General features: G+C 37.3%; 2 protein-coding genes across 10 annotated transcripts in view; one reads left to right on the forward strand and one right to left on the reverse strand.

Annotated features, from left to right (window-relative positions):
- The window catches only part of CEBPZOS (CEBPZ opposite strand), a 25,725-nt gene continuing 465 nt past the window's right edge, over positions 1–25,260 (forward strand). The window contains exons 1-7 of one of the 9 annotated variants that reach the window (XR_014315648.1): positions 1–71; positions 3,930–4,045; positions 5,548–5,592; positions 6,186–6,270; positions 17,615–17,639; positions 17,716–17,761; positions 22,644–23,220. Coding sequence is in view for 6 of the 9 variants with exons in the window: in XM_082745664.1 (XP_082601790.1) it covers positions 771–784; positions 3,930–4,045; positions 5,548–5,592; positions 6,186–6,268 (258 nt within the window). In the remaining 3 variants the exon portion in view is untranslated. The other 8 variants (XR_014315649.1, XR_014315647.1, XM_082745666.1 and 5 more) reach the window with 8 other exon arrangements.
- Positions 6,111–25,260, reverse strand: part of CEBPZ (CCAAT enhancer binding protein zeta) — a 19,866-nt gene continuing 716 nt past the window's right edge. Inside the window, exons 2-16 of the mRNA XM_082745653.1 lie at positions 21,808–23,309; positions 18,889–19,120; positions 18,137–18,317; positions 16,962–17,050; positions 15,540–15,593; positions 14,893–14,995; positions 14,724–14,792; positions 13,160–13,226; positions 11,509–11,609; positions 10,660–10,717; positions 10,192–10,385; positions 9,694–9,783; positions 7,367–7,428; positions 7,206–7,287; positions 6,111–6,441 (exon numbers count right to left, since the gene is read on the reverse strand). Of these exons, the coding sequence (XP_082601779.1) occupies positions 6,302–6,441; positions 7,206–7,287; positions 7,367–7,428; positions 9,694–9,783; positions 10,192–10,385; positions 10,660–10,717; positions 11,509–11,609; positions 13,160–13,226; positions 14,724–14,792; positions 14,893–14,995; positions 15,540–15,593; positions 16,962–17,050; positions 18,137–18,317; positions 18,889–19,120; positions 21,808–23,309 (3,024 nt within the window). The 3' untranslated portion in view covers positions 6,111–6,301. The remainder of the gene's footprint in view (positions 6,442–7,205; positions 7,288–7,366; positions 7,429–9,693; positions 9,784–10,191; positions 10,386–10,659; positions 10,718–11,508; positions 11,610–13,159; positions 13,227–14,723; positions 14,793–14,892; positions 14,996–15,539; positions 15,594–16,961; positions 17,051–18,136; positions 18,318–18,888; positions 19,121–21,807; positions 23,310–25,260) is intronic.

Consider the following 25,260-nt stretch of genomic DNA (forward strand, 5'->3'; position numbering starts at 1 on the left):
GGGACAACGTCGGGAAGGGCGGGGCTTTGCCAAACCTTGCGCACGCGCAGTCCTGTGTGCAAGCACCTCAGGTAAGAAGGGGGTGATGGCTCGAGTTAGGCGTCCTCACTTGGGCTCGACAGAGCACGAAGTGGGGCAGGAGTTTGGGGGGCCTCGCCAAAGTTCTGGGGTCATACGGAAGAAGGTTGGGTGTCACTATATCCATTCAGCGGGAAGGCGCGGGACAGGTCCGAGTGTTTCCGGGTCGCAAGGCGGGCGACCTTGTCGCCGCAGTCGGGCGGTGCGGCCTGCGCTGCCCACTCGAGTTGGCTGCGGACCGCGCGGGAGCGTCCGGGCAGGCGGGAGAGCGCTGGGGGCAGCCGGGGGCCCGCGGGGTGTGCACCGAAGACCCGGGGGACGGGGAGCCGCGAGGGCCTGAGGACCGCGGGTAGCCAGCCTGACGCGCTCTCGGAAGCCTCGCTGGTGCCTCGGTTCTGGATCGTGGGAACCTGCGAAAAGCGCTTTAGCTGATAAAACCCAGGGTTGCTGAGAGACCTTGCTCTCCAACATGTAGAGTGCGAGACACCTTGCCGTGTGATACATCATTTTGCCGGAGAGGCTGAGGCGCGTCGTTTTCCAGCTGTAGCGCGCAGACGAGGCGTTTTCCGACGTAGCATTGCACGTTTAAGCTTGTGCACCCGGAGTCCGCTTCTCAGCCAGTGTGGTGCAAACCCCATGACACACAGCGCTGCTTTTCTTCGAGCCCACTGGAAGACGGCTTTATTTCGTTTATGTATCTACATATGTATGTAAAGTAGGCTCCACGCCCGATGCGGGGCTTGATCTTAGGACCCTGAGAAGAAATCCGTGGTTCCCCTGACTGGGCCACCCAGGTGCCTCGAGCACTGCCTTGTTTTAAATTTCACCTAAATTCCATCCTTCTCCAAAATCCGGTCTAATCTTATTCTTTCTCTGCCAGCTAGTAGCCCAACTCTGTCGTGGACAGGTATGCCTTTGGTGGTCTTTATCACCCAGACTTTATCAGTCGTTAAAAACACCTTTCCTGAAGCTGAGGGACTTGTTATGTAAAATGTGTATACATGTACTTTTAAAAGGTAAATGCTGTAACAGTGTTATTTGTACTTTATTTTTTGAACCCTTAACCTCACCTCCCAACAAAACAAAACCACATTTTACTAGGATTCCTTATACTGAGGACATTGCTGCAGGCACGCTTTATTTTTAACTTAAATTTTTTTTTTCCCACCTATTGCACGTTAAAAATTACCCCAAGAGAGGTCCTGTACTGATCATGACTTAGTCCCTGTCAGATACAGCATCGTAAATAGCAAAACAGTTCTCCCCACCCACTCACCTGCCTGTTGATTATATGTAAGTTCTTTTTTAACTTCCTTGGCTTCATTTTTTTTTTACGATAAAAATAATAAAGTTTTAATCTTTAAGTCCCCAGGATGATCACATTATCAAAATGAAGGAAGGGACACCTGGTAAAGCAATTAATAGGATAATCCTACAAAAATAGGGTATTTAATTACCCCACTCTCAGGCATTGTGAAAAGGAGTCAAGAGGAAATGGTGTGAGCATTTCTTTTTTTTTTTTAACCCCATTAGCTGATATTTTTATTATTCCTACATCCTAAGCTATGAAAAACAGGGTCAGAGAATAAGAAGTGGCAAAAAGAATCAAGATTTGAGGCAGTTCGATTTCACAGCCAGCCTTGATCAATAGGCATGTACACCTGTGTCTAGTTTCAGCTCTGTGTAACCTTGCCATAACCTTGGATAAGCCATTCATCTCTCAAGTTCAGGTTCTTGGTCCAAAGAGGGAAGGGGCACGGGTTGAGTACCTCCAGTGGGACTTCCTGGCAGGCTTGTTCATCCAAGCATTCCTGTTTCAGTTAGAGTAATTGAATCCAGTCTTTGTTTTACCGAAGGCCAAGCTTGTCCAGTGTGTCCATGCCACCAGCCAACAGCATTTGTCCATGCCATGTAACAACTGAGCAACATTCATAGGAATGGGGGGAGGAAAAGATGTCCACAGGTGTTGACAGATGTTCTGCATGGAGGGACAGGAGCTGGGGCCATCACCTCTGTTTCTAGTGGCCTTCTACTTTTTTGTCCTTGGCTTGAATCCACAAGGTCCAGTGTCTCAACAGAACTTTCATTTTGGTCTCATCTGACTCACTTGTCCACCCCTGGGCCAGTTGGCAGTTATACTGAGAACTGGAAATTTTCTTGCTTGGGCATTGAACATTTCGCCCTTAACCTGTGGCTTGAGCAGTTAGGAGGAGACAATCTGGAGGTGAATCAGAAGATGGCTGAATCCACATGGTGGTGGTCTGGGTTTGGGAGATTTTCCTGTGAGCAGAGGGTACTCCTGAGAAGCCATGGGGCGGGGAGGGGCAGCAGGCAGCAGGAACAGGACAGAGCTGCCTGGGGGGCTGGGCTGGAGCGCAGTAGAGCACGGGCAGCGGCGAGTCCGGTGGGTCCTGCAGTCCCGACTGGGCCACAGCACAACACCCTGGCGCTGCGCGCCCCTCCTCCGCCAGCCCCTCCTGATCCTCCCAGAGTCTCTGCCAAGTCCTCCGTGAGCTCACTTCCCGTCTTGGCCTGGTGTGAGCATGTCATGGTGGTGAGCAGTCAGCTGGGACTGTAGAGTATTAGAGATTTTACTGTCTCCGCACAGAGGGCAGAGAACAGTACGGCAAAGAGCATACATCAGACAGTATCAAAATCCCAAGATTAGAAACGACTGATTTCTCCTGTTGTTGGGATTATAGGGAGGCAGAGTAAGAACTTGCATTTACATTTCATAGATTCAGTAAGAGTCCTATGTTACTTTTTTTAAAAAAATATTTTATTTATTTATTTGACACAGAGAGATCACAGGTAGGTAGAGAGGCTGGGAGAGAGAGAGAGAGAGAGAGAGAAGCAGGCTCCCCGCGGAGCAGAGAGCCCAATGTGGGACTCCATCCCAGGACCCTGAGATCACGACCTGAGCTGAAAGCAGCAGCTTAACCCACTGAGCCACCCAGGCGCCCCCTTATGTTACTTTTTTAAAAGCTTTCCCTTGTTCAGCTTTTACGTTGGAGAAGGAGAATGAAGACTCAAACCCTTTTTTGGATTAGCTTTTATTTTAGTGAAAGGAAGAGAGTCCAGATCTAAAGTCTAGTTTGCCACTTACTGGGTGATGGTGGCTGGTTTTCCTCCTGGTCTAAGGGCATCTTGTACAGAAGTCATTTGGAGTTGCTTGCAAATGCACACCTTACTGGGATGCTAACCGTGGACTTGCTGAATCACAGTTGAGGGACTGAGGAACTGCAGGTTTAGGCCCAGAAATGTACATTTTTAACAAGTCTTTTGGGTGATGTAATTAGTTTGAAAATACTTTTAGAATAGCAGCTCCTCAGAACAAGTTGGTTTCTTTAACTTTATATAAAATGCTTGGGCTGTGGCACATAGTTCAAAATATGTTGTATAAATAAAACCTCCAGCTATGAAACATAAACAATCACTTATAGAATAACCTTACTTTTGTAGGGTACTTTCAAAGAGTTCTCACATATGGCACCTATTAGATCATATCTTAATTCCTAGCTTGGCTAAAAATAATGATTTACCTTATCAATATTCTATTCTTAGGCAATTAAAAATCTTAATTCCATCAATTGTTAGTTCTTTTTACAGTGCTTTTATCAGTTTCATCTCCTTTTTGTGCTTTTTCTAGTGGTGTCTTTGGTGCATTGTGTGGGGTAGAGAATGAAAACTAAGATTGTGGGACATACCAAATACAAATAAGCATACAGTAACTTTAGGGTTTTAATCCCTAAATTATTCAGACTGTAGGAATGGAGTTGCTTTTGTGGAAAAGGTATTCACGTTGTGTATGCTCATTCAGGTTTACATGTATTTGTTATTGTTGAACTTAGGATGGCCCGCACTATGGAACCAGTGGCAAAGAAGATCTTTAAAGGAGTTTTAGTAGCTGAACTCTTGGGCGTTTTTGGAGCATATTTTTTATTTAATAAGATGAACACAAGCCAAGGTAATCCTAATTCAGTAGTTCATGTTTTCTAGGGGGGTGTGCAGTTTGCTAATATATTGAGGTACTAAACAGCATTTTTAGAGAAATTGCTTCTTCAGTATATTGGGCATTTTGGGTTGCTGGAGGGGAGGGGTAGGGAATGGGGGGCTAAATGATGGGCATTGGGGAGGGTAGGTGTTGTGGTGAGTGCTGGGTGTTATGTAAGATTGATGAATCACAGACCTGTACTTCTGAAAGAAGTAATACATTATATCAACACTGAATGTTAACCTTTTTATGGACGTAAGAAATTTGGTGTTAATTATTGTGGACTTAATGACTCTTCTCCCTAAATAATGTTACTTGTAGACTAGGGAAAATGTTTCATACTTGGATTTTACTTGTCTGGGGCACAGAGCAAGTGTCTGGTCTGGCTTAGTTTGGGAACACAGGTGGAAGAAATTCAGCCTGCTGCTTATACCTCATTGTTTCGTAGACTGAGAAGTAGTGGTGGAGCTGAGTTGTCAAGTAACCAGTTTCAAAAGCGCTCAGAGTTCCTCCTCTGCTATCAATAACTGGGTACTTAAAACCTTTCCCATGCCACCAGCTGCCACTGAAAAAGTGCTGTAACACATTCTGGAGGGAAATTTTATATTAGAGCCCTCAACTTTTAAAATGAGGAAATGCTGCTTCTCTTTCCCTAGAGCAGGTAATAGTAGTCCTGGGGGTGGTGGCCATCTTTGAAACTTGTCATTTGTCCTCTTAAGGTACTTCACTGAACACTGTGCTCTAGGATGCTCAGTCACTTGTGAAGTATAAGTGTATAAAAGAAAACATCCGAACAGTATTTAAAAACAAATTCAAGTTTCTAATTCCAGAGCAAGGTAAAATGGAATCCAAGATGTATTCCAGTATTCCATTTTACCTTGCTATGGAATTAGAAACTAGACTCTATCCGGTTTTTGAAGTTGATCTCAAACTTCATAGTTACTAAGAGTTACACAATAACATGGAAAACTTACTTTTCTAAATAAATATTTCTAAATAAATTACATCATATATATAGGCCAAATTTGAAAAAGTCCAAAGTAACTATGGGGGGACAACATGCAAGGCAAGTGCAAATTACACCCAGTGCAGCAGAGAGTTCCTGATTAACAGGACCTTAACACACATTTCTTATCTATAGGATTCCTGTCTCATAGACCCTAGAGCTAACGCTAAATTATGGCTCCATGTTTTAGTATGATGAATTTCTAGTCATGTCTAATCTTTTTTTTTTTTTTTAAAGATTTTATTTATTTATTTGTCAGAGAGAGAGAGCGAGCGAGAGCGAGTACAGGCAGACAGAGTGGAAGGCAGAGTCAGAGGGAGAAGCAGGCTCCCTGCGGAGCAAGGAGCCCGATGCGGGACTCGATCCCAGGACGCTGGGATCATGACCTGAGCCGAAGGCAGCTGCTTAACCAACTGAGCCACCCAGGCGTCCCTAGTCATGTCTAATCTTAAGACCTTTCTTTCATCAGATTTCAGGCAAACGATGAGCAAGAAATTTCCATTCATCTTGGAAGGTAAGTTTTTCCTTAAGAGTATAAAACAACTTTTTCAGGCACCCTTTAAATTGAGGAATTTCTTTATGACCAATTAAAGGTTAAAAGGCTTTTTTTTTTGGTGATGTCAGTTTCCAAGAAAAATTACCGTTTATCCCTATTTTAGCTCTTTCTGAGGACACATGGTGGCAGAAATTCTCTTTTGGAGATGAGTAGTTACCAGTGGTTGAAAACTTTGGAATGAAACATGTTAGAAGTGATGGTGACAAACCACAGCTTAAAACTTCAGTGTGACCTCTGATTTGCTCATTTCTTGGAGCAGTTTCTTTGTCCAATAGTGGTAATTGTCCACCTTATGAATAGTTGTAAGGGTTAAACAAGATGACATTATGTAATCACTTAGCACAATCATCTGGTATAAAGTAATGTTTAATAAATAGTGCTCATTATAAAACTTAGTATGGATGTTGGAGGGCTTTTGATGACATATGTATCCTATTATCTTTCTCATTTTACCATGTAGAAATAAGGAAAAGTGGTTTGATTTCTCTCAATATAGTTTAATTTTAACAACTTTACATGATTTTATAAATGACAGCTATATTTATTTATAGTTTATTACAAATCTATTGAAAAGTCCGGAATGTATGGAGTCAGAGAGCAAGATCAAGAAAAGTGGTTGAATAGCAAAAATTAGGAGTAAGTACAACTTAATTTATAATAAGAAAACTCATTTTCTTTGCTTTTTAATTTTTTGAGTGGTTTTCGGCCTCTTCTTTTTGAAATTTTTCTTCTTCTTGATGATACTTTTCACATCTCTGTTGTGCAGCCAGTCATCGCGTTCAGCCTCCCATCTAAGCTGTTTGTGACCTTTGTGGGGGAAAAGAAAGATGAACACACCACATTGTGGACTCCTGGCCCCATAGAAGAAGACAGAAACTTCTGGTCTGCCATGGCTCACAGTCATTTCCCATCTATTTTGCAAATCCCTGTGTGTTTGTTTGTTGCTTTCCTTTGGCATTTATTGTTAAAGATTACTGTTTAACAAATAAAAGACTAGGAGAAGAAAGGAACAAAATGCTCTAAAGATTTTATTTCCCCTGAACACTTTCTTTGGCAAAAGAACAGAAGCCAGTAACTTACCAATATCAGAATAAAAATGTCTATAAAGTACTTACAAAGTTACTTGGCAAATTCCTATTATATAAAAACAACCTGTCTAGATAAAAAAACTAAAGTAACTGTTTAAAGTAATTACAGTCTTTATTGCTGTAGTCTAAATGCTTTTTAATCCTATATGGTCCCCAGACAGAAATGAAAAAGCCTTCCAGGTCATAAGGAACCATTTTATTCATCCTTCCTAAAACAATCCTCCAAAAAATACTTACATCTTCAGAAGTTCTGAGTTAAGGCCATTTAAAAACCTCCATAAAAAAATTCAAGTTACTTGGGGCACCTGGGTGGCTCAGTCGGTTAAGTGTCTGACTCTCGATTTCAGCTCAGATCCTGACCTCAAGGTTGTGGGATGGAGCCCTGCACCTGGCTCTGGACTCAGCAGGGAGTTTGCTGGAGATTCTCTGTCCCTCTGTGCAGCCATCCCCCCAATCAATCAATCAATTATTCCGGTTACTTACTTGCATTATCTTTGTTGGCCATGGCATTCATGCCAATGTTATCAAACTTGGATCCCATATTTTCATCCAGTAGGTGGCCAAACTTAAATAGAGATACATTTATTAGAAAACTCAAAACAATATAGAATAGCTAACTTCTTAAAACAGTATATTAGTCTTACCTCCTCAGCAGATACAAACAGGTTGGGGTCATTGAAATTTCCTTTCCTTTTTTTCCTTGGTCCTAAAAAAAGTGTAAGCCTAGATTATTGAACTGTAAATCCAATAATTAAAAAAAAAATCGAAATATAGTTGACATACAGTGTTACATTAGTTTCAGGTGTACAACAGTGATTCAACAATCTTTTAACATGGTTCTGTTATAAAAAGGTTGCATTTGGGTTAAAATACAGAATTACAGTGATCTTCTAGCACCATTAAGTAGCTGGTATTTAAAGACAAATATAATGTATTTAAAAGTTAATAAAATTGTTGAGATGACAATAGTGTCTTCCTGCCTGCCTTTCAGATTTGGAAACACTGTTCCAGGTTTACCCTTTTTCACAGTATCAGCCAAGACTAATTACAAAGTTGACCATGGTTGAATTTTGGAATACTTAAGGCAAACTGTAAGATCTAGTTAAGTCAGAGTTTTTATTCTTTGGTCTAACTGTGAAGAAACTGATGGAGGGTACGTTTTTTATGTTATAAATGAAATTTTGTCTACACTTCTCAAAGTGGGTCTACGAAAGGAAAAACCACTTAACCTATAATTCTGAACCTACAAACTTCCAAAATAAACTAAAACACTTACTTTTAATATTTATTAAATTTTAATTCACACATTTAAAAATCACATTACCTAAAAATATATTTACTAAGAATACTGCTTTTATCCATTTTCACTTTTCTTAAAATAATATTATTCAAATTTTTTGCATCTACTAGGGCCATTTTTAAAAGCAACTTTAGTAGGGAGTAAAATTCATCATAAAACTCAGCTGTTTTCATTTTCATGTGTATAATTCAGTATGTTTTAGTAAACTTATAGTTGTTCAACTATCATCACATTGCAATTTTAAAACATTTCCATTAACTCCAAAAGATCCATGGTGCCCATCTGCAGTCACACGCCCTCTCCCCAAGAGGGCTTTGTCTTTCTGGCTAGTTCACATAAGTGGGATCATATGATGTGAGTGTGGTCTTCTGTATCTGGCTTCTTTCACTTAGCATAACATTTCTGAAGCTCATCCATACTACAGTCAGTATCTCATTCCATTTTTTTGCTGAATGATATTCCATTACCTATTCATCAGTGAACAGACACTGGGGTTGTTCCCACTTTTTGGCTATTAATAGTGCTGCTACAAACATTCATGAAAGTCTTTGCATGGGTATCAAGCCACTTTTGATAAAACAGTTTCTACAGCCTTTCATATAAAATTTTGTGTATATTATTAAGGAACTGCATTTGATGCTATTATGGAATATCTTCTCTTGAGTTAATATTCCCATTTGTAGAGTACCCAGAAAGGTTTTTTGTTTGTTTTCATTCATCTTACAGACAACTGTTAATATCAACTAGTAAGCAGAGTTACTGCCTTCTTAAAGTTGCCTTAAGGTTTGTTTATTCATAATGATATCCAACATTTGCAAATGTAGGGTGAACACTCTTGCGGCCCCCAATTTATCAGTGTTTGAAATTCCTTGGCCTCCTTTTGTTTTAACCAATTCTGTCAGGTATCCTTTAATCTGCATCTGAAACTACTGTCAGCTGAGATCTGACATCTTTCAGGCTATTGTCTTCTGAAATAGTGCTTTATTATTCAAATAAAGTCACTGAAACAGCATCTTTTAATATGACAGTCTCAGGAGGACTTAAGAATAAGACAGCATTTCTCTTTGGAGATGATTTTAGGGAAAACTTTGTCTTATACTTAAGCATATGCTACTATTAAAGTGTCACTGTACATTACTCAGTGGAAGACAAAATCTGAAAGATAATGTTATAATTTATATACCAGGTAAATCATCTAATTAAGAGGATTGTCACTGTTAGTATTTCAAAGAGCTGATAAGTTTTGCAAGTTTAAGTGTCTGATGTTCAAAGCATGAAGAAAAAGCAAGTCTGTGTATTTATCACAGATTTCAGGAATCAAATACTTAAAATGCTTTCTACATTTTTATCAAAAAGCTAAAACTGTCACCTGACATAGCACCTTTTCCCTTTATTAGTATCTTACAAGTGTTAACATTAAAAGGCATAATCTGTTATGATACTTAAAGATGATCTAGAGATATTTAAATGAGAGGAAGGAAGTTATGAGGAAAAAATATGAAGGTATGATGTGTGAAACAACTTTCACATATTAAAAACAGGAAACCGATGTTATCCATCATAAAAGCAAAAACAAAATTATACTAACCAATTTAGAAAATCTCCCAAAATGATAATGAGTAGTAACTTTCTCAGAGGCCTTACTTAGGTTTAAAAGAGATGTTTTCTTACCTTGAAATGATCCAGCAAAGTCAAAATCATTTGCCCCTTTTCTCTTGCCTCTCTTTGTCCTGGTTTTAGAGCTGACTTCATCATCAAGTTCTATTGCGCCCCCAAACAAAAACAAAACAAAAATAAAAACACTATTAAGCAATTTAAAAACAACAGAACTGCTATAAGGCAAAGATAAATAATGAATATTGTGATTAACTTGGAGAAATAACTACTTTCTAACAATAAAAAAAGGGTAACTTAACAGCTCAACAGGTATTGTGCACAAAGCCTATTAATTAAAATAAAAGCTCAAAACTCAACCTCTGTTCAATTCCAAATAAGAGGGGGAAAAGATCCTATTCAAATTTCTAGCCAACCTGATTATTAATTTGAATATAAAGTAATGTTTAAAAAAGGCTTCAACAGAAAAAACTAGCTTATACTGAGGAAAAAAGGAAAATACACTTTTTTGCCTTGTATTTTAAAAATGTTTACTTGGGGAAAAAAAATGCTTACTTGGAATGCCCTCACTTTCATCGTCCAACACATCCATGAATGTTCCTCCATCTTCATCAATTTCAGTGAATTCTTCATTCATACTTCCTAAAGAAACTTCATCATCATCCAAGTTGTCAAGCTCATCATCACTGCCTTCTGAATCTTCATCTTCTGGGTCTTCCTTAGCACCTTTTCTTTTCTTTTTCATGTTGCTGAAGAAAAACAACATGTAGCAGAGAACATTGTTTTCTAATGTGTTTTTGGTGATTAGCAGGGTACTAGGCTATTAACAAAGTTAGACAGCCTAGAACCTCTATGCATTATTAAAGTCTACAATGAAAATACTACCTCCATTTCCCAAGCATATTTCAATAAATTTCTCCTACACATCACAGAGTCCTGTATTCTACTGTTCTGAGGAAAACAATTTAGGAAATGCTAAGAAAACAGTTTTTTAAAAAATAAGACTTAAGAAAAGTATTTTACCCGGCAAAATCAAGGTCATCCTTTCCGGAGGTGAAACAATTATCATCTTCAAATGTGTCTGTCAGAGAACAATATATAAACTGTCAGATAACAGCAAGGAATAACAAAGTTGACAAGTCTTCTATCTGAACCAATTAACACAGTCATTCTGCTATTTATGATACGTAAACACCAAAATGATGTTTTATAAACCTGACTACTGCTTGGGTGTTTTATTAATCTATGTAAGCCTGTGAATATACTGACCTTAATTATTATTATTTTTTACGGACCTCAATTAAATTCCCAGACCAAAATGGATTCCAGTTAATTTCGGCTTTCTACAACTCTTTTAAGGAAAGAGGGTCAATATCAAAATGATATTTAGCAACTGCAATTCGTTTAAGTGCTTATTTTTAGTGGATACAATGTGCAAAAAAACTCAATGTAAGTTTTTCTAATTTCCGGTTTTTTGTTTCAGTCTAAATAGAGATTATAATTTTATAGCTCTATGGATCACAAAGATAAAAGAGATGAAAGAGCACACTACTGATACCAATAGTGCAAGGAAATTAGGAACAGTAAAAATGGTTTCTCTTCTATAAAAGATTAGGCCTTAAGAATGAATACACGCCGCATAAATAGAAATTTATTTTTCCCGTGAACTGTCCACACACAATCCTAAATCTTTCTGGAGCAAGTGTGGGTGAACTACTATATGCCACTGAAATATTTTTTAGTTCTTCATTATCATTTGCATGGTAATCTTAGCTAAATGATTTTTTAAAACTAAGATATCCTTACCACTAACATTCTATGGTTCTATAAGTAGAAAGATTATTTTACAGATTAAAGTTAAAAACAAATTACCAATCATTTTTTCAAACTCATCATCATCCACATCTTCTATACTTTCTTCATCTGCATTCCGTTTCTGTTTCTCTTTAACAATAGCAACTTTTTTATAATACCTGAAAAAACATGCATGTTATGTATCTTATTTTTTAAGATTTTATTTATTTAGACAGCGTTGTGCATGTGCACGAGGTGGAGGGGAGAGGGAGAGAGAATCTCCCGCGGACTCCCTGCTGAGCATGAAACCTGACACAGGGCTCAATCTCACAACTCAGAGATCATAACTTGAGCAGAAACCAAGAGTCAAACTAAGCCACCCAGGCTCCCTTATAATAATTGTATTAAATGGCCCCCTTGGTATAATCAAAGCACCTATGACCAGTGACATAGACAAGTGTAAGAACTGTTAATTCAACTGGATATAAATGACTAAAATTTTTATTATAAACAAAAGTTCTGAATTAAAATAGCTACTTCTGAATGTGAAGTATAATAAATTTCAAAGACTTAGGATTTAGTGCATAAAAACACTTCATCTTAATTGAATGACAATTTACATTAATTAAATTAAATGACAGGTTGTTTTAGTGTCAACACCAATGACCTAAGTGTTAGAAATAAGGCAAAAATGTGGCTCTAGATAACATCACAATATTTTATCAGACCTATTCTAATACTGGGGTAGAATGAAACTTATAATTCTGCAGATGAGATCATACTCTGAAAATTCTTCACACAAAATATTTTTAAAAAAGCAAATAAACAGAATTAACCAAACAGATAACAATAAGAATACTAGTAAGTTTAGGAGTTCTCTATGTAACAGCACAGTGAATTTTGCTAATTCTGCTTAGAGTTGTATTTTGGACAAATTATTCATGAGTTGCTTATCATAACGTTAGACTGATAACAGATTTAAAGCCTATAAGATAATTACTATATTAAAAAAATAAGAAATTAAAGATTAGGTTTTATGAAGTCAAGAGTCATAAAATTTAAGCTACATTATTAAAAACACCCACAAGTGGGGCGCCTGGGTGGCTCAGTGGGTTAAGCCGCTGCCTTCGGCTCAGGTCACGATCTCAGGGTCCTGGGATCGAGTCCCACATCGGGCTCTCTGCTTAGCAGGGAGCCTGCTTCCTCCTCTCTCTCTCTCTCTGCCTGCCTCTCTGCCTACTTGTGATCTCTCTCTGTCAAATAAATAAAATCTTAAAAAAAAAACAAAAAAAAACCACCCACAAGTTTACTTGTTTAAGTTTCAGTTAGATATCTTAGGATTAGCAAGCTGAATGATTTATAAATTGCTTTTGCAGAAAAAAATAGGCTGACACACTATTTTTAAAAAAGATTTTATTTAAGAGAGCAAGCAAGCACAAGCTTGGGGGTGGGGTGGAGGGGCAAAGAGAGGAGAAGCAGACTCCCTACTGAGTAGGGAACCTGATGTGGGGCTCAATCCCAGGACTCTTAAGATTATGACCTAAGTCGAAGGTAGCCCCTTAGCCAACTGAGCAAGCCACCCAGGTGCCCCAAATGACATACCTTTAGATCTTTTCAAGATTGACCTATATTACTGAAGCCATTTTATGGAATCTAAAAATTTAATCTTTTCGTCCTAAAAATTTAAATTTTAATATTTCCCCAAGTGAAACTTCATTGAGTATATTACCTGTAGAAAAACAGTTCATCCACTGGTATTTGGCTTTCTTCTTTTGCAAGGAACTCCTTACTATTTACTAGAAAAACAAATTAAGAAAAATTTTTTATTAAAGTAATCCTTTTTATGTTATCCAAGCTCATAAGACTACAAACAGCATACCTCCAATTATAAAGTCTCAAAATTTAAGGAAAGGGGACAGAAGGGATCTTCTAGTGCAAAGGACAGTCTCTGGAAAAGTCTAAGTGCAGAAGACCCAACATTTGAAACTGTTTGTTGGCTACAATGACATACATAGCCATCAGTGCATCACAGTGAATGAACATGGTTTTCACTGTCCTCCAACCACATCCAGGACCCCAGTTTTAAGAGAAATAAAATTAAAGAGTTCTCTTAATTATCACTTTAAACTTATCATCTCAGAGAAAGAAAGACAGTAACACCTGCCATTGTGGAATAGGAAGTAAAAGTAAACATTTATCCACAATTTTACTTAATACTGATGAAAATCAGGGAACGAGAACATGGAACTACAAGAATATTTTCTCTCTTCACAATGAAAATTTCTAACTCATCTTGATTAAAACTGGATTTGGCTTCTAAATTCTAACTCTATTTAAACTTTGGTTAAGTCCATTACATCTCTGGATCTCTGTGAAATAAATCAGTTGGAAAGTAAATGATTAATAAAGCACCAATTAATCCTAGTCTCTGAATGAAAAGAAGCTGTGATTTAATATATAAAAAGACTAGTTGTGTGTGGGCTTTCTACTGAACCCTTAAGAGACAGCTTACGATGATCTTTAACCATAGGGCTACCTGGGTGGCTCAGCGGGTTGAGCATCGTTGGTTGAACTTCAGCTCAGACTGTGATCTCAAGCCCTCTGTGAGGCTCAGTGCTCAGCAGGGAATCTGCTTGAGATCTCTCTCTTTCTCTCTGCCCCTCCCCCTGCTCACAACTCTCCCTCTCTCCAAAAAAAAAAAAAAAAAAAAAAAAAAAGAAAAAGAAAAAGATAGTTTTATATATATATGTATGGGATATGGTGGGAGTCACTAGTAAAGCTACAAATGGTATAAAAATTGCAAAATATTGCTAAATGGTGAAGCTGGGTGATAGTTACAGGGCATTCAATATAATCCTTGTGTATTTACTTTGGATGTTTGAATTTTTTTTTAAGAGGTTTCTTTTTTTTTTTTTTAAAGACTTTATTTATTTGACATAGAGAGATCACAAGTAGGCAGAGAGGCAGGCAGAGAGAGAAGGGGAAGCACGCTCCCTGCTGAGCAGAGCCCAATGTGGGCTTGATCCCAGGACCCAAGACCATGACCCAAGCTGAAGGCAGAGGCCTAACCCACTGAGCCACCCAGGCACCCCGGATGTTTGAAATTTTCTGTAATAAAGTTAAAAAAATAAAAGGTCCAGTCAGACATAATAAACTTAAGAATACATACATAATTTTTGGGAATAAAAGATGGATACTTAGGTTTATCTGGTAATATGGAGCAAAGAATAATACAATTTTTTATTGACTTGTACTAGTCTTGTCAGCTTTAACTGTCGAGGCTTTATACTTACCAGCAAGACTACGAATATCCTTCATAAAATGTTTTCTTTTGGGTTGCATCACAACACTATCTGTGTTTTCTGAAATGTAAAAATTAAGACAGTGTAATATAAAACCTAGTTTTATTGCTCATTTATTAAATATCAACAGTGAAAACCAAATAATTAAATAGAAGCATACCTTTGCCTTTATGCGGCTTTGGATTTCGGTAAACAAACCGATCTAAGAATCTCATTAATGTGAAGTCCTGCAGTGGGTCCCCTGAATACTGAATATAATTTCCCTGAAAGGTGGAGAGGGGAGGAGGACTAAGAACTTAACTCAAATTATATATATGCATCCAGATAAGAAAAAAAAAAGGAAAAACATCATCTACAATGCATCAAATATGCCATAAATGACCCTTCAAATATCCATCTCATCCCTCTTACTTGAAGAATTAAACACAGTCATACATATACATACAGATTTTATGATAGACTGTTGATTTTATGAATAGGTAAACAATACTGTAAGTCATCTATTAACCAGAAACCAAACACTGAAGTGGCCAACACAGCAAATGAGAAAAGGGAGGGCAGTCTTTCTTCAGGAGAAAAGCCAGAATGTAATAAATAACTGTTGCCATTTTCTAATAGCCTGTATTTCCATTCACCACACAGTGGGAAGAATTACCTACCCTACTGTATTAAAAAAGTCATTGGTCCTTTCCACCAGCAAAAAATGTTTATGATTCTATGTGGTGGATAGAAAACACTGACCAACTACTAATTATCTAAACTAGATTATTTTTTTCTTATTTCTTGACTTTAGAATATTAGACTTACCTGAAGGATAGTCTTTGCAAAAAGGGCCACAGAGGGATGAAAATGCTCAGATAGCTAAAAAACAGAGGAAAGTCAACTCTTACTATAGTTATAAATACAAAGAATTAAAACTTAAGCCAATACATTAAAGAAGAGTGATTCTCAAAATTTTGGTCTCAGGAATGCTTCATACTTTTAAAAGTTAAGAACTGGGGTGCCTGGGTGGCTAAGTCATTAAACGTCTGCCATCGGCTCAGGTCATGATTCCAGGGTTCTGGGATCCAGCCCCACATTGGGTGGGGGCGGGGGGTCCTTTCTCAGTAGGAGGCCTGCTTCTCCCTCTCCCATTCCCCCTGCTTGTGTTCCTTTTCTTATTGTGTCTCTGTCAAATAAATAAATAATTGTTTCAAAATTTCCTATTGTGGGTGCCTGGCTGGCTCAGTCAGAAGAGCATGGGACTCTTGCCCAGAGGATTATGAGTTTAAGCCCCACAGTGGGTAGAGAGATTACTTAGATAAATAAAAACTGAAGAGAAAATTTTTGTTGTAATTTCTAATAAGGTAAATATCAATAGATATATCCCACTTAAACTTTGGAAGCTCTTAAAGTCTTGATTTTTTTTTTAAAGATTTTATTTATTTATCTGACAGAGATCACAAGTAGGCAGAGAGGCAGGCAGAGAGAGAGGAGGAAGCAGGCTCCCCACGGAGCAGAGAGCCCGATGCGGGGCTTGATCCCAGGATCCCGGGATCATGACCTGAGCCAAAGGCAGAGGCTTTAATCTACTGAGCCACCCAGGCGTCCCTTAGCTATCATTTCTTGAATATCATCCGTTCCACTGTTAACAGAGTGACAAAGGCAAATAATGTGCCTTGATATCACAACGAAAGTAGCTGTGACCCGCAGACTCATTGAAAAGGTATCAAAGACTCATGGGAGTCTGTGTGGTAAGACACTTACTTGCTTTTCCAAAGATAACTCAGAACGTTTATTGGAAATATGAGTTCCTATAATGCATTTAAAAAGTAATTTTATTTGCAAATACTTCTATCATCATAAAACTTCTCGGGGAGATCTAATGCATAAAGCAAAATTTATTTATAGCCATGTATAACATTCTTAATTTGCATCCACATTATTTAAGGTTTGCTACATGTGAATATGTATAAATGCGTAAATTTAATGTTTATCAAACGCTACAGAAATATGGGTTATAAAGCATTATAGTTGGGTGACATTCTTCAAATTGCTTCCTTCTGCCACTTAACTAATGTCTAAATAACTAAACTGTATTGATCACATTTACAAGCAAAAATGGAAACTTCAAGCTGTTAAATCCATGAGGACAAATAATTAAAAGACAATTTAAAATTACCTTTAATTTTTAAAGCATTTTTTCATTTCTTGAAAAATCATCATTTCAAAATACCTTTAAATCATTACCTTTTTGAGTTCCCAAAGACTTGTATTTTCAGCTCCACAGAACAAAGGGTTTCTACTGAATGGATCATATGTGCTTAACTGTTTGCCACCTGAGAACAAAGAAAAAATACCATTTCTTAAATGTTTTATTCCCAGCCCAAGAGTTCACTAAAACCACCACCATTGATGTTGTAACCAATAACTATAAAATTATATATAAACATATATAGATATAAATATGTAACAGAATTGTAATTTTGAACATTCTTAGCCAGGCATCCTACCTAAACATTCCAAGCCCCAACAAGAATTAGATATGGTACTGATGATAGTATTTGCTACTGAATAAACCAGGTAACAAAGGGTGCCCAAATCTGGGTCAATTAGGGTATAAGGATTAAAATGGCAATGAGCCTGAAGATTAAATAGGTCTAAATTATTTTAGAACTTTAAATGCACTTAATGTTTATTATTAAATTATGTCCAGGAATAATTCTCACTTGGAACAAGTTTTATGTTATCTTTGAAGAATTTTCAGAACACATTACAACAAACTGTCTACTTCACAATGCGTGTGTTCATCATCCTTATAAAGGACTATTCTCTGTTTAGTCTTCAGGGAAATTGATGGATTTTTCCTGGATGCTACCATACTTCTCTTTTATACTTCACAGGCAAACTGAAGTTTTGGGAGATGAAGTAAGTTGACCAAGAGTTCCACAATAAGTTTGAAGAAATGGATCTGGCACATTTCTTGATCCCCAAGGTTTATTAGTGTGCTTTTCTTTACAGCTCAAATGAAGAGGCTGCATTTCCAAAAGGTATCTGCTTTAATTTCTAAGATTAAAATTACTTTAAAACATGTAACGTGTTAATAAGTAGACAAGTAATTCACTATATTAAAAATTTACTTCTAAGTTCCTGAATACATCTGGTTATAAAAGCTCTACTTAAAAAAAAAAATATGGAGGACTTCTAAAATGGTATAATGTTAATTTCTATTGAGATCAAAGCGGGGGCCCTGGCTGGGGGCCATCAGTAGAGCATATAAATTTTGAGCTTCAGCTTGTGAGTTCAAGCCCCACACTAGGTACAGATTACTAAAAAAACCTAAATCTTAAAAATAATAAAAGACCAAAGGAGAATCTAATGCCTGTTTAAAAGTTCGAAAGAACTGAAAGATTTAAGAAACTCACCTTTCAAATTATCAAAGTGCACCCAAGAAGCAGACTCTGATTTTTTTGTTTCCATAGCACTGTCTGACACAGTTCCTTCTGTCTCAGCTTTTTTTACTGGATCTGTTTCTTTATCTGCATCGGTGAATTTTTCTGTGTCTTCATCATCTTCTATGTCAATAAAATTCTCTTCATCAGACTCCTAAAACCATGGTTTAATAAATCTGCATTAATCAACTGGAAGTCTGTATTCAGTTATATGAGGCAGTTTTAAAGACCCACTTGTTGCTATAATGGTGAAACGTGAAAATTCCATCAATCAAATTGATGATTGGTGACACACCACCTTCTTTTTTCTAAATTAAGAGAATTGAGTTTTGAGCCACAATTCCCCCAAGACTTTGGCACTTTTTTACATGAAAACATTCAGCCCTCAAATTTCTGATGTATTATATAAATAAACCAATGAAGGAGGTGCTACTATGTCCATTTCACAACTGAGGAAACAGGTTTAAGAGATTCACTAGCTCTGTAACTATAACTACCTCATACAATTATAGTTTAGTACAGTTTACTATGAGTAAAGGGGTCAAGTAACATGCCCACCTAGTAAAATTGCACCCCTGGGACTAAAATTCAGGTCTGTCCAACTCCAGGACACACACATGTTCATGCTCCAGAGAACTAAGTAAGTTACTGTCATTGAAGCAAAGAAGAAAAATACCAATACATTTCAGAACCCACTCGATTTAAAAAGCAGTTGTAAGATATACCGGATGATCATCTAGCTGACTTCTTAAACCTGGTTTTGCTTTAAGGATCTCAGACACAAGGTATAAAGCTCCACATATGAATGGTGGCATCTGTTCACAAGTAACTTGAAGTAACCTCTTCACAAAAGCCTTCACCCTTCGCAATACGATGTCAGCTTTCAGAGATTTGTAGACAAGATTAAGAAACATGGCTTGTTTAGAACACATCATCAATCCTGGATCCAACATCTTCCTGTAAAACAAAAACAAGATCAAAAGTTTATTCATAAAATATCTCTACAATCAGTAGTAAAGGCAAGTGCTAACCTCATCTTAGGGATAATCTTCCTGTTTAGTTTTAGATCAACAGACCTAAGATGTAAAATGGAAGTCAATGACCAAAACAGACAGAATGATGATCTTGGGGGAGAGTGAGAATATCACAGGAGAATGACCTTTTTTGGTAGTTTCTTTTCTTTTTCAGGGGTTTTCCATTCTCCAGCATAATTTTTATACAGATCTAGAACCTCATATGAAAGGCTAATCCAAAACCAAATAATGAAAACTGACCTATGAAAGCAGTGGACTGGACCAAAGTTCTTACCCTGTAGCTGGGGGACCAGAGGCTTCCACATAATTCTAATGAACACACATGTAGAGAATTGAACATAATTTTAAAAATTTCTCTTTATACTAGTCATTCCATCCTAGAGATGCTCCAACTGCTTTTGCCCTCTAGACATTAGGATATCCAAAATTAACACAAAATTCATGTGCAATACTACTTCTTATTCTAAGCACTTCTATTAACATTCTCCTATTAATACTAGAAACGGAAATATGTAACCCTGGGAAGCATTTCCATATGGAAATGGACCCACTCTCCTCCATTTGTTAGTTCCATAACTGGTGATATTGACATATCATCCTATATTATTCAATATTTGATATTCAATTTTCTGTCTTCACATTTAAAATATGCAACATTTTCATCCATTTTGCAACTCATTTTTAAAACATTTGAGAATTTAGATAGGTGTCCCCACCATTTGACCTTCTTGAAATTTTTGATAAATCATATTTTTGTAAACCAAATCACATTTCCTTTATCTTTCAAATAATATTACAGAAAATTTTGTTTAAATGATTCTTAATAAAACCAAAAGAAATACTACAAGAAGGCTTAGATGCCATTTGAGGAAATCCATCTGTGAGAGTTCTTTGCAAGCAATAATTTAAAGAACTTAAGCATGTACTCCTCAGATAGACTGTTGTGTTAAAAACTGATTCCAAACATTGTCCAAAAAGTTCTTATGACCATCAAAAGTTATATTACAAAAACAAAACAAAACAAAACCCCAAAACTCTAAGATCCCCAAACCTCTAAATTTTCAGCTCTGGAACTCTTTCCAAACTAAAGTAGCCACTACTCAAGAAAACTGTACTCTAAAGAGTTATGGAAAGGACTCTTACGAAAACTTTCTTTTTGGTGTACCAGTGCAATCAGCAGCATGAGACATGAACTCCCAAAGCCCGCAGACCTGGATTTGCTGCCTAACTTGGCCTTGTCATGTCTGTCTGATTTTGTACAAATCACTGTACCTCACAGATCAGAGAAGTGTTAACAGGAATAAACTTAAGCTATTCATCTGAGTAATATTAATAACAGCAGCCAACAGCTGCAGAGCACTTACATGGGTTAACATACACATGAACTCAGTAATAAGTCCCAGTTTTGTCATTTTTTAGCTATGGAACCTTGGGAAGTTTTGTAATTTTAACAATAACCCTACAGGATAGGTGCATTCCCCTTCATTTTATAGACAAACCGGCCACAGTAAAATGGGATTAATCATATTTACCATTTTAAAGAGGATTAAATAATTTGTCCAAAGTTATAAAGCAAACTAATGGCTAGGACTCAAATCCAGGCACCATGGCTTAAGTTCAAGATATCAGTACATTATATTTGTCATAAGGTATGTTATGTAAAATCATTAAAATGAATAAGAAGGGAATATATAGTTTATTGGCATACTTAAATAGTTCCAAAGTGCTATTCAAAATATCACCCCTCAATAGGTTATGTATCAGGACAACTACAAAATTCAGTGAGCAAAATCTTAATCCCAATAATTTAAAAAACTCCAAAAATGCAACTCTAACCCTAAGAGATTTTGTTTGCCATCTGTCCTCCTCAAAATGAATGTAAGCACCTCTAGGTGTGGGAATTTTGTTCAGTGCTATATGCAGATACCTCGAAGTGTCCAGCATATAGATGGCACCCAAAAAACTGCTGCTGAATGAATTACTAAATGGCTATGTGAAGTTCAGGGGGAAGAAATATAGGACTGAGGATGTGAGTCAGGGGGAAGAGAGTGAAGGAAACTTCAATTTTATCTACAGTTCTAATTTTTTAATATTTGTAAGATTTAAAACATACAGCAGAATGCTGAATTTGAAATATTAGGTGGCAGGATACAGATACTTTTTTGGGGAAGGATATTTTTCTGTATTTTAACAAGTTCTCAAAACAACAACAAAAAAAATGTATGTATGCTAGGGCACCTAGATGGCTCAGTGGGTTAAAGCCTCTGCCTTTGGCTCAGGTCATGATGCCAAGGTCCTGGGATCGAGCCCCACATCGGGCTCTCTGCTCAGCAAGAAGCCTGCTTCCCCCTCTCTCTGCCTGCCTGTAATCTCTGTCTGTCAAATAAATAAATAAATAAATAAAATCTTTTAAAAGAAAATCATGTACATAAAACATGTAACATAGTTTTCCAACAGAAAACAAAGATTAATAACTTACTCAAAGTTGGTGATCCACTTTTCTAAATTTCTTGCCCCACAGAGGGGCACCATAGGTGTTGTGTATTAAATCACATTATTATTAAATCATGTTATTCCTCACAGTCACCTACTGAAGTGGTATGTACTTACCTATATAATGCTGCATAGTATCGATTTGATATTGTCTGCTGAGAATTCATTACTTGGAAAAGCAACATTAAAGCTTGTACACTGGTATTAAAATTCACAACATGCAGCACTTTAAAGAGTGTGTCGACCTGCTCCCTCACTTTGTCATCACCAGTCTGGGCATAAGGATATGCTCTATTTACTCCTGTTAAAAGGGCACTAAGCATTTTTGATTCAATATTTTTTTTCTTGATACAAGTCCGAAAAAAACAAAAATAGAGAGTAATTAACTTATTAGCTAATTCACTTTCTTCATGGGAAAGGACCATTTGATTTAAAAAGCAAATTGCATAATACTGTGCTTTGGAGCTGATATTTGAGCGAAAGAGCAGCCTTTCTACTTCGCCACATACAACTCCTTTCATATTGGGGTGCTTACAGAGCAATGTCTCTAACAGATGGGAGGCTTTCGTGGCTATTCTGTTCTGAGGATCTCCCAGTTTATTTATCACCTGCACAAGAAGAGCCTTTTCTTCCTCAGGTTTATTACAAAGAAGCTCATGAGCTACAATAAGAGCTCGAGTTTTAGTGGCTACTAATGAATCATGACTTAAAGTTTCTAAGACCTGCACGAATTCAGCCACCAGGTGTTTCAGCTGGTGTTCAAAATACCATAATATTAGCCTTCTATCTCTTGAGTCCCTGTTGCCACTGGCCAACTGTTCTAGTTTGTCGAAGGGATGTTGGCTGAAAATCCGTAGCTTCCGGCTGTCTGGCAAAAGGTCTGTAATGAGTAATTCTTTGAAAGTATCCAAAGCCATGAGGCATTGCTGTTTGCTACCCTTCTTTTTCACAAGGTTCACAAGAGTTTCTACAAATTGGAGTGTGTGAATAGCATCATCCTGAATAAGAAGAATCATGGCTGCCATCCTGTCCCCTAGTGTCCCCGATGACACAATTGTCTTCATCCAGGTAGAAGAAGCTCCCTTCTGGTTATTTGTCTTGTTTTTGAATAAGTTGATTTCATGCTCATACAGTTTCTGAGCCAAGGTTTTGTACTTAGACACAACATCCTGAGGCTGGGGTTCCAAAGAATATTCATTGCTGTACTCTAGATCATACCATTTGCCTCCAGGTTTGAGTAACAATGTTTGTCTCTCAAAAAATTCAAAGATATCCTGTTGTTTATCTTTCTTAACTTTTGGGGTGACACTGGTGTTCTCATCAGAATGTTGTTCTGGCTTCTTCTTATTTTTCACCTTATCGAGTGATGTCCTTTCACTTTGTGCTGCATTTTGCTTTTTATTATCTACTTGAGATACTCTTGCTTCTTTTTTGCTGGCATTTTCGTTTTTAGCTGGTTCATCTTCTTCAACTAAGAAAGCTTTTGCATACTTGGCCAAATTAAGATTTTGGATAAATGCTTTCAGTTCACCTTGCTGAAGGTCATCGATTGCTCCTTTTTTGCCTCCATCCACCACTTCCTCATTTTCATCCAAAGTAGCCAGCATAAGGTAATCTTGCTGCATTAAAACATAAGCAAGTTAAAAAATAAATTATAAATCCAAAGTTTAGAAAAACTTCAAAAGTTAATTTGAAATATCTATATCTTTATTTTTTTTTTTTTAAAGACTTTATTTGACAGAGAGAGATCACAAGTAGGCAGAGAGGCAGGCAGAGAGACGGGGGAAGCAGGACCCCTGCTGAGCAGAGAGCCCTGGATGTGGATGCAGATGCAGGGCTCTATCTCAGGTACCTGAGATCATGACCTGAGCAGGAAGGCAGAGGCTTAACCCACTGAGCCACCCAGGCACCATGAAATCTGCATCTTTAAAATCAATTAAATTCAATGATATTGCCTGGGCTCCTACCCAACCACCATGTAAATTCTCCACCATTTACTTGTGGAAAAAAAAGCTATAATAGGAGAATGTCCACCATAATTAAAATAATTTCAGAGTAAAGAAAACCTTTCGGAAGGACATAAAATGCAGGACTTTAAAGGTAAAGATGGGTAAAACTGTCATTCTCTCAGACGAAAAAACATACAAAAGTCAAGACAAATAGTAAATTGGAAAAAAAAATACTGGCAGTTGTCTCTGATATCAGTTGACATCAGAGTAATTGGGCTTAATATTTAATGTGAAAGTTCCTACATATCAGTTAAGGAAGTGATAACCCAAAGATCTGCAAAGTATATAAACAAAAGGTTCACAAGGGAAAAGTGATTTTTTAAAAATGTGAAAAGGTGCTCAACTTCATGGACATTAAGAAAAATCCAAATTAAAACCATGATGCATCCATTTTCTAATCTGTCAGATAAAAAAGATAAAATTGACAGGTGTTGTTGGGGAGATGGTGGGAGGAAGAGGCACTTTCTTATGTGGCTGATGGAAACGTAAACTAGCACCTCTATGGAGGGCAACTTGTTACCTTCAAATCAAAATACAAGACACACATCCTTTGATCCAGCAGTTCCATTTCTATCAATTTAGATTATATATATGTTCACAAATATGGGAAAAGATCTATTTTCAAGGTCATTTACTACAGCATTAAAATAGCAAAAGACTGACAACCTAAACATCCACAATAAATGGCTGACTAGATTAAAACAATGATTTATGCAGGCATAAAACCAATGACATAACTTTATATAATGTTATAGAAGAATCTTTAAGACAGCAAGAAAAAGTATACACAAAATATTATACAGTACAGTACCCTTTGTGTAAAAAATAACATAGGTGTATGTTTGTTTGGAAGATACAAAAGACACAAAAATACTTGCTTTGGCTAGTAATTGCATGGCTAGAGATAAAGTGGGAAAGAAGACTTTTCATCAAAAGTGAAAGAACTTTTTTTTTTTTAAAGATTTTATTTATTCATTTTACAGAGAGAGATCACAAGTAGACTGAGAGGCAGGCAGAGGGAGAGAGGGAAGCAGGCTCCCTGCTGAGCAGAGAGCCCGATGCGGGGCTCGATCCCAGGACCCCGAGATCATGACCTGAGCCGAAGGCAGAGGCTTAACCCACTGAGCCACCCAGGCGCCCGTGAAAGAACTTTTTTAAAAGAACTTTTTTGTAGTATGTGAAATATCGCCTATTCAAAAAGTAAATACAACACAAGTATAGTGCAAACTGTGATTCTGCCCCTGTAAACTGCATTTCTCTTGCCCCTACCGCTCTCCCCACCCACAGTCTCAAAACACGTGCTAAAAAAAGTAAGCTAAATTCCATCACGTACTTGCTCCAGATCTTCTAAGGTTTTGCATCAAACTCAGAGGAAGGCCTATATTTTGCCTCTGACGTCATTTATTACTCTCCCTTTACCTCATTCTGCCTCAGCTACACTGACATTTTTGTTGTTTACAGATGGCTCGCTTTCTTTCCTACAGTTTTCTTCCTAGACATCTCAATGATGATTTCCCCAATAACCTCATTTAAAACTGTTACGCCTTTCACACTGATTATC

The sequence above is a fragment of the Mustela nivalis genome (genome assembly GCF_964662115.1).
Source record: "Mustela nivalis genome assembly, chromosome: 8".
Lineage (NCBI taxonomy): Eukaryota > Metazoa > Chordata > Mammalia > Carnivora > Mustelidae > Mustela > Mustela nivalis.